At 34.2% G+C, this 9,883-nt stretch overlaps 1 protein-coding gene across 1 annotated transcript; it reads left to right on the top strand.

Moving 5' to 3' along the window:
• Positions 1 to 3,608: 3,608 nt before the first annotated feature.
• LOC122600644 (protein SUPPRESSOR OF MAX2 1-like) lies at positions 3,609 to 6,883 on the top strand. The gene is made up of 3 exons (XM_043773394.1): positions 3,609 to 4,811; positions 4,932 to 5,178; positions 5,276 to 6,883. The coding sequence occupies exons 1-3, from the start codon at positions 3,616 to 3,618 to the stop codon at positions 6,701 to 6,703; spliced, it is 2,871 nt and encodes a 956-aa protein (XP_043629329.1). The 5' UTR covers positions 3,609 to 3,615; the 3' UTR covers positions 6,704 to 6,883.
• The last annotated feature ends 3,000 nt before the right edge of the window (positions 6,884 to 9,883 follow it).

Below are 9,883 nucleotides of genomic sequence, written 5' to 3'. Positions count from 1 at the left end.
CACCCTTGTATGACAGTTTTTTCTGAAAAATATTTATGTGTGTATAAAAAGAATTCAAGACGTAGTTTGGTGTTCAATCGATATACCTTTGTAACGAAGGGTGTTTTCATACTTTACTACAAACATATACACACACACATAACTATACATATATAAATATATCTATACATAAAACTAAAACCTTATCAATAAACCCTAATAAAATTTGAGTTGTCGGTGCTGATGTTGTTGTAGCCACCATTAAAAATAAAAAAAGACAGATATAATTCACGGATTGAGTTTGGAGAGAGAAAAATGAAAATTTGGTGGAAAAAGAGAAATAATTTGAAGTTTTTCCTTTGAATCCCAATAAGACTTAAAAAGTATTTCTCCCACAAACTTAAAATACCGTGAAATACCTACATATTTCATCACATATGATATAATAAATCCAACATGCAACCCTCTTCTTGCACCACTACATCAGTTTTGTTGAATGAGTAGCAAATGCTCCTCTTGCACCACTACATCAGTTTTGTTGAATGAGTAGCAAATGTTGAATGAGTAGCAAATGCTCCTCTTGCACCACTACATCAGTTTTGTTGAATGAGTAGCAAATGCTCCTCAGTAGTTAATGGTGATTTGACTCAAATTCATGACTATTCAACATATTTACATTTGAGTGTTTTTTTTTCTCTTGAATCTTGTTTTTGGTGGGGCAATTCAATTCATGATACGATTTACGAATCGAAGACAAAAAACACTGAACTGGTAGAAGATGATTAATTGGGTGCGGTTAATTATGTTTTTTGGATAAAAGGACTTGCGCCCTTTGAAAAATATTATTAAAAATAAAGAAATACAAAGTAAAAGCCCTTAAGGGCCTCCTTTTAGTAAATAAAAGAGGCCCGTGATGCTGGAAATGAACCAATAGAATGTCTGGACAAGCCCAGAACACTCAAATTATATCAAACATACATATCTATCACATGAATCTACGACTAGCAATCTAACTTATAATTGGGTTCAAAGATTTTGGTTTAACTAGTAATTAAACATTGCAATTATCAAAATAAATACACTAAATAAATGCATGTCAAAGAGTAATTTTTAAGACAAAAAGTTAGTAATTTTAAGAATTTGTTTTATTTAATGTAGTTGATTTTATTTCTAAGTATAAAGATTTGTAATTATGTTTTGAAATATTAAAAATATTTGAATTTTGAAGTATTATACTATCTGAATCTATTATTGTATTTTTCAATTCTGGTTCACCGAACCGAAATGAACCGAAGGGATCGAAATGAGTTTAGCCTCTCCGAACCAGATTCGCAAATTGCAAACCCGAACCTGAGCGAATCCGGAATCAGGTGAATATGATCCATCCGGTTAAAAGCGCGTTGACATTCAGTACCAAAAGACAAGCGCGTGGTTTTAAAAGTGAAAAAGTTGACAGTGGCAAGCTTGAAAAGGCGGTCAATCTTAAACTAGAAAATTAAGATAAAGTAAGATAATCTGCCCATGAATCTCTTCATCCCTAAAAAGGTATACTTTATCTCTCCGTCCAACTTCTTTGAGTTCTTTCTCAATACTTTTCAATGGTGTTGAGTCATAAAGTCATAAACTTTAAATTATTAACTTAATGCATTTTCGGTTAAATTTGGAAGAAGATATATACCAAAAAAAAAAAAAATGATTTATTCTGTACATCTTCTTATTAAAGTTCTATTTAAGATAATAATCATAATATACTTATGTTTTTTATAGTTATTATAAATATTAAGGCTCACACATCTTGTAAAAATATAATATGAAAAGGAGAATATAGACATTTTGATAAGATTGAATGATCGATAACCAACTCATTTAGGTGGCTTGATCATTGGTTTGGTTTACGATGAACGTAGTTTTACCTCCAAAATCTCAGGTTGACATGATCTATTTTTCTCCCTCAAAGATTAAATTGGAATATAATTTCTGACTCAATTAAAACAATATATGTCACCCTTTTGATATTTGTAAAATGTTCATACCTATTAGTAATAAACTTTTAAAAAACTTGAAGTCTAATTTCTTTTTGGATGATAATAGATTTTCTAATTAATTCTTTTAAAAATCTTTCTAATTAAAATCACGATACAAAAAAAAATGAAGAAATGAAATGATGAAACAAAATAAGTGTGTTACAAATGTTAAATTTAAAAACAACTCAAAAGGATTACAAACCACCGCACTTTAAGTGGATATATATATTTTTTTAACTGCAAATCAATTCTACACTACTCGTATTTTTACTTTAACTGTTTAACATATCAAGGAATATCATTGTCAAAATATAAATCTAAATTTTCTCAAATAAAAATCAAAACTTCTACCAAATAGAATAATCTTATCTTAATAAAAAAAAATACATTATATGACCTACGTGAACTTGGCAAATTGAAGTCTGGTAACCAATAAAAGGTAAGGGTGCGTTTAGTTGGAGAAAATGTTTTTAAGTTTTTCATTTTTAGTTTTCTAGAAAATAAAAAAGTTTTTCATTTCTAAAAAACCCTTGAAAATTTTAAAACGCGTTCAAAATAAAAGATGGAGTTTTCATTTTTCCATTTTAGAAAATTAGAAAACATGTTCAAATTCACTTGTTTTCTAATTTTAGGTTTATAAAAGGTTTGAAAAATAGAAAAGTGAAAACAAAAACTGAAAAAAACAGTTTTCTAATTTTAGTGCAAAAGTTGGAAAAGAGAATTTTCATTTTCTAGGAAAACTTTTCTAAAATATTATAATTTGAACGCGTTTTATGTTTTCCATGTTTTTTTAAAAAATAAAAATGAAAAATAAAAAAGTTTTCTTGAACTAAACACACCCTAAATAAATAATGTACGATAAAGAATAAAAAAGAGTGGAATGTGGATGTAAAAAAACCCAAAGAAAGATATAATGCTTAAAACACCAGAAATATTTGCAACTAAAACTCTTTTGTTCCACATCTCCATAAATTCCCTTTCGTCTTTCTCTTTCTTTCTCTACAATACAAACAACCATATTTCTCATACTTACTCTTTGTTCAATCTCCAACAAATGTCCCAACTTATTTATTTATTTATTTTTTTTATAACTTTTGACAGTTTTAACCAATAGATAAATCCAACTAAAAAACCTCTTCAAAAAGCTTGTTTTGTTTTTATTTCCAAAACTTACTCTATTTGTTTTTGAAAAACTCTCTTTTTTCTAATCACTCATCTTTCATGTCTTGAGAGAGAAACCCAAAAAGAAATCATGAGGTTGGGGTTCTTCCTTTCATACACCTTTTTTGAACACTATATTCTATGTTCCTTCTTTTCAACCTTTCCAACAATTTGATCAAAAGTTTTCATCTTTTCTGCATTTCCTACAAACCCATCTTCTGGGTTTTGTTCCATTCATAATTCCGTTCAAAACCCACCAAACTTTTCATTTTTCTCAAGACTTATTATCTCTGTTTCTCCATTTCAAGATTTTCAAGAATGTTCTCTAAAGCTTGACCTTTTATCATGTTTCAAAAATCTAAATTCTGGGTTTTGTTTATTTGTTGATTTTATACAAAACCCATTTTTTATTTTCTATTTATATCTATATCTATCTATATATTTTCTTGCTATGAGGACAGGTTTAAATGCAATCTTGCAAACTTTAACGCCGGAAGCGGCAACAGTGTTCAACCATTCTATAGCTGAAGCGGGTCGTCGGAATCACAACCAAACGACGCCGCTTCACGTGGCGGCGACACTTCTCGCCGCGCCAACTGGGTTTCTCCGGCAAGCATGTATCCGGTCCCACCCAAATTCATCCCACCCACTCCAGTGTAGAGCACTGGAGCTCTGTTTTAGTGTAGCGTTAGAAAGACTTCCATCTAACGCTACATCTTCACCTGCGGCTTTAGAGCCGCCGGTTTCCAATGCTTTAATGGCGGCATTGAAACGGGCCCAAGCCCATCAACGCCGTGGTTGCTCAGACCAACAACAACAACAGCCGTTGTTGACTGTTAAAGTTGAACTTGAACATCTTATTATTTCGATTCTTGATGACCCGAGTGTCAGTCGGGTCATGCGAGAAGCGAGCTTTTCTAGCCCGGCTGTTAAGGCCACAATTGAGCAGCATTCATTAGCCAACAATGTCGTTTTCCGGCCGTCTTTGCCGGCCGGAACCCAATCTCCGGTACCCAATAACCGGAATTTATATATGAACCAAATGTTACAAAGAAGTGATGAAACATCAGTTTCTTCAATGAATCTTTATCTAAAAAATCCAAGATTACAAATGGGCCAAAAACAGGGGAATTTGAATTTGGGTTTTAATCAACAAGTAAGAGTTGATGATGTTAAAAGGGTTATGGATACAATGTCGAAATCGAATAAAAAGAATCCGATTTTAGTAGGCGAATTCGGTACCGAAATATTGAAGAAAGAAATTTTGAAGAGAATTCAAAGTGGTGACATTTCAACAATACATGGATTCAAGAATTTCGATATCGTTTCTGTTGAATTTCCTGCGAAAATCGATGAACTAATTGATGTTATTAAGGCTAGAATTCGAAATGGGAGTGACAGAGGCATTGTGATAGATATAGGTGATTTGAAATGGCTAATTGAGCAACCAGCAACAACGGAAATTGGTCGTGAATCTGTTGCTAAGATTGCGAAATTAGTGACTAAATTTGGGTCAGAGAATGACAAAATTTGGTTGATTGGAACAGCAAGCTGTGAGACATATTGGAAGTGCCAAACTTATCATCCTTCTTTGGAAAATGATTGGGATTTACAAGTTGTACCAATATCATCCACTTTCTCCAACAGGTAATCTTTCATACATATTTTGTTATATATATACGAGTAATATATAAGATTAATTGTTTATAATGTTGATTAAAATAGTCACTAGATAGTGTATTTATGTGTTTCGAATTTGGTATATAGGTTTGGGTCAAATGGGATGTTTGGTAGTTCAGTTGAATCTGTAAATTTGTTTAGGAACTGTGACCAAATGCCACCGTGTTGCCCAAAATGTTTTAATGAGTATGAGCAAGAGCTAGTGAAGTTAAATGAGCTTGAGAAATCGTGTGTAGAGGCTAAGAGTAATCTACCTCAGTGGTTGCAAGATGCAAAAGCGCAGTGTGGTGAAAGCGAGAGTGATAGTGATACGAGTATGCCTAATCATTCTCGGGTACTAATTTTAATTTGAAATGAATTTGGTTTTTGTACTTATGATTGTTGTGTATGTATGTTTTGTAAGAAGTTGGCTTGTTTTTATGTTTTTGTAGGTTAATGATCAACAGTTATTGAAGAAATGGACTGATATATGCTTGAGAATACATCCTAACCATGATCAAAGCCCAAATTTTGCTAGAATGTTGACAGGCTTTGTACCGATGGTACCTATGGTAAATGCGTATAAACCAAATCGACTTCTGGGTCAAAGTCAAACCGGTCAACTACAAGAGATGCCTCGAAGCCCTGTTCATACAGAGCTAGTTCTTGGATCAAATGAAGTACATGAGGATCCATCTGTGAAAGACTTTTTAGGGTGCATTTCATCCGAACCTCAAGCCAAGGGTAAATTTGCCAATTTAGAAGATGCAGACTCGTTCAAGAAACTTCTCAAGGCTCTAATGAAAATGGCATGGTGGCAACCGGAGGCAGCGTCCACAATTGCTAAAATCGTAACACAATGTGGTTCAAGGGGTAGTATGTGGTGGTTGTTTGCCGGTCCTGATCGAGCTGGAAAGAAAAAGATGGCATCAGTTCTTGCCCAACATGTCCGTGGGGCTGATCCGATCACAATATGCCTTGGGTCAAGGCGTGGTGATAATGAAGTGGATACAGGTTATCGTGGAAAAACAGTGTTGGATCGCATTGTTGAAGCAGTTCGGAGGAACCCATTTTCAGTGATTGTGCTTTCTGATATTGATGAAGCTGATATGCTCGTTCGTGGGAGTATAAAGCAAGCAATGCAAAGAGGTCGCCTCACGGATTCTCATGGACGTGAGATTAGCCTTGGGAACATTATATTCGTGTTGACTGGAAACTGGTCAACAACCAATGCAGATGATGAAGTGCTTGACGAGAAGCGGTTAAATTTGGCTAATGTTGGCGGCCAGTTGCAGCTCACTGTTTGTGAAAAACGATCAAAACGCCGAGCTGAATGGCTTCCCGGGGAAAATATGTGTACAAAACAACCAAGGAAAGTAGGGTCCGGGCTTTCACTTGATCTTAACTTAGCTATGGATGTGGAGGAAGACCGGACAGACACAAGTGATCTCACTATTGAGCAAGGAGACGAGAATCCATGTTTTGCTATTCCATCAGTTTCAGTACCATATGAGCTTGTAGGCCCAAGTAACGAGGCGGTTATGTTTAAGCCAGTTCAGTTTGGGCTCATCCGCCGTGAAATTGAGAAAACAGTCAAAACCGTATTTTCTAGCATCGTGGATAAGAAACTCTCCATAGAGGTCGATGAATCAACTCTAGACAACATATCAAGCGTGCTATGGTTTGGCACGACAAGTCTAGAAGATTGGGCGGCACGGGTACTAGTCCCGAGCTTCCACAAGCTCATTGAACAGTTACCCTCCTCATTTGAAGACTTGGTGGTTCGTCTTGAGTCCGATCAAGATCCGAATCTCGACCAGGCACACCATTGCAAAGATATGCTGCCAAGCAATATTAAAGTAGTAATAGATACAGTCTGAAAAAGTAAAGGGGTTAACTTTAAAACTCTTTGCTTCTTTTGGGATCATAGTTGTAAATACACAACTCTATAAATAGTGCAGGGAAAAGGCATATTCAAACTTTTTTAAGTTTTTTTGGTGGTATAAACAGATGGAAATATTGTAATCGAAAGATGTTAAAATTGTATATAGATGTTACAATGTGGGAGTAAGTAAACACTTTTGAAAATTGAGGGGTTTAATGGTTAAAACATACAAACTTAGAATTGAAGGAAGATAGTTGAAATCGAATTAAATTGGTCAGAATTCAACTTTCTGATCTTTACACGTAATGCTACTTTCCTTCCAAACCACGTCAACAGTCAACCTTGCAAAAATCGTACGAATCCCTTTTTTAATTATTTGACCTCGTTGATTAAAACAAAACTAGATGGATACCCGCGCATTACTGGAAAAAAATAAATAATCGTTGAAGATGTTCTGATAATGTTAATTTCAAATCAAATACTTGATCGAAACTTTTATTTGTATAATAGTTTTTGATAATAACAAAAAAATTTTTTTAATAAAGTCTGAAGCTTTTGTAAGAATACTTTAGTCACAATGTATAGAATAGAAAATTTGAATGTATTAATATCGAGGGTAAATTAGACATATCAGGTTCTAAACTTCTAAATGTTTAAATGGTGAGAGTCTGTTCGTTCCACTTATCGGCCCCTATGTCCTTCGGGCAGGATGCCATTTGAATTTTCAGAGAAACACGGAGGGAGGAAGACCTCTTATTAATCCGCCAAACGACACGCCAATTAATAAGAATAAACCGTGTCCCCTCAAGATTCAAACCTAGGTCTCTTCAGACCCAAGACTCTCATGGGAGTACTGGATACCCTTGAAGTTTTACCTTATTAACGCGAAAAACAAAATACAAACGATGTATAATCATGTTCATTTTTTCAGTTAAAGGAATGTTTCAATAACAAATATGGAGCAAAAGTTGAGTTTTGTTGGCAATATTAGCAGATATCACTTACGTTGTCACATTTTTGCTTCTCAGTCATCTTGCGTGTGTTTCAAATAAGTGCATGTACAACAGCAATATTACCAATTTTATTGAAGATTAATCACGGAAAAATCAATGTACTTTCTCATTTATAAACGGTTGCCCATTATATTTTTTTTATTGATGAGGTTTACCCACAAATTTTTTTTTTGTACACGATTGACCCATATTACCGTAAATCACCTTTTTTTAATGACGTGACAACCACGTGGACGTTTAATAAAACTGACATGGATTCACAACGACATCTTTAATTATTGGATGACTAATGTACTTTTCCTTTTATACATGATTGCCCATTGAACTTTTTTTTTATTGATGTGTATTACCAACAAACTCTTAAAATTTGTACATGGTTGACCCAAATATTCAAAACGGGTTCTCTTCCATACTCAAATCTTCAAATTTGTACATGGTTAACCCGAATTAGTCAACTATTCGTTTGACAAGTTTCTGATTATCTACCAAATTGTCAACCAAATGGGACAAATTTCTTAATCAAACGTTTTCTACTACAAAATGTATATAATTGTTGGAATTTTTTTAGAAAAAATCTTTTGTTTTTTTTTATAATTAAAACTTCTGAGTTTTCTTTTAAAAGAGAGAAGCAGTTTTGAAGATTTGAGTATGAGAAAGAACCAGTTTTGAAAATTTTGGTCAACCATGTTTAAATTTTAAGAGTTTGCTGGTAATACACATCAAGTAAAAAAGTTCAATGGCCAACAATGTACAAAAAGAAAAGTACATTAGTCATCCAGAGATTAAACCTGTCGTTTTGAATCCATGTTAGCTTCATTAACCGACTATAACCGGTCAACTATGGGTCAACCGTATACAAAAAAAAAAAAGTTTGTGGGTAAACCTCATTAATAAAAAAAATAATGAACAACCGTGTACAAAAGAGAAAGTACATTGATCTTCCCATGATTAATTCCATTTTATTATGATTTTAAGCTAACCGAGTATGTAGCCAATTTTTATCACAAAGACTCATTATTACCATATTATACATAACTGATAATTGCTAGAATTTCTAGTTCAGTTTATACCAACTACATCATTTATTCACATCCTAGCAATATACAATGCAAGTTCATATCTCTAATTACATTTTGCCCCCATAAGCATCAACTAGAAAAGGGGTTATTTGAGAACTTCTAAAAAAAAACCCGAGAACTCCTCTACATCATTGGATCAAAAGAAAATGGATGAACCAGATTAAAAATTAAAAACCCCTCTCAACACTAGAGGGGTATTTTCGTCAGCTCTTTTTTTTTCTCTCTTACTTTAATAGAATTCTATGTAAATCACTAAAAAACCTTTATCTTACAAACCGTAAATCGATAGACGAAAAGAAAAGCATGGATAGCCTTAGAATTTCGTCCCCATTCATTAGATATACAATTCGACATAATTTTGACGAATTTTTAATTTTCGTTTTTTTCTATCACGTTCATCTTACACATGTGTAAGTTATTATCCTTTGATTACCTACCCATGTGTAGGATGAACATTTTAGTGGTTTTCACTTAACCTACACATGTGTAGGGTGAACCTTCTAGTTATTTCCACTTGTTCTACATGGGCGGAGCCCTACACATGTGTAGGGTGAACCTTCTAGTTATTTCCACTGTATACATTCGTCCCCTAATACATTCCACTCTAGGGTTTTAAGGTCGAGGGTTAGCCGATAGGCAAAACCCTAGAGTGAGAACCCTCATACCTTTTAGGTTTTTAGGGTTTGACATTTAGGGTTTAGATTTTCTAGGATTTTTAGAATATTGTTTCCCCCTCAGATTAGCAATTAAGGCTAAAAAGGGGGGGTGGGGGGGTGGGGGGCTAAATACAAAGACAAGGCAACTGAGGATAGTGACTTTCTCCATTTCCTTAGTTAGACCATCAGCAGTGACAAGTATCTTTCTTCGAAGAGTCGTTAGGGTTTAGGGTTTGAAGTTGTAGGGTTAGCAGGCTAACCCTACAACATCAAACTCTAAACCCTAAAGCGTACCGTATACATCCGTTTGCCTAATACATCCCGCTATAGGGTTTAAAGTTTGAAGGTCGAGGGGCCTCAAACCCTAAACCTAGAGCGGGAACCCTCATCCTTTTTAGGTTTTGGGGGTTTAACATTTAGGGTTTAG

The sequence above is a fragment of the Erigeron canadensis genome, chromosome 5 (genome assembly GCF_010389155.1).
Source record: "Erigeron canadensis isolate Cc75 chromosome 5, C_canadensis_v1, whole genome shotgun sequence".
Taxonomy (NCBI): domain Eukaryota; kingdom Viridiplantae; phylum Streptophyta; class Magnoliopsida; order Asterales; family Asteraceae; genus Erigeron; species Erigeron canadensis.
Note: the sequence above shows the minus strand (reverse complement) of the source record. Positions and strands in the feature narration are given on the sequence as shown.

What these genes read in the sequence shown, in the direction of transcription:
- LOC122600644 (XM_043773394.1), top strand. Translation starts at nt 3,616, where the DNA reads ATGAGGACAGGTTTAAATGCAATCTTGCAAACTTTAACGCCGGAAGCG. An exon ending in TCATCCACTTTCTCCAACAG is followed by an intron (nt 4,812 to 4,931) that starts GTAATCTTTCAT and finishes TTTGGTATATAG; the next exon opens with GTTTGGGTCAAATGGGATGT. An exon ending in GTATGCCTAATCATTCTCGG is followed by an intron (nt 5,179 to 5,275) that starts GTACTAATTTTA and finishes ATGTTTTTGTAG; the next exon opens with GTTAATGATCAACAGTTATT.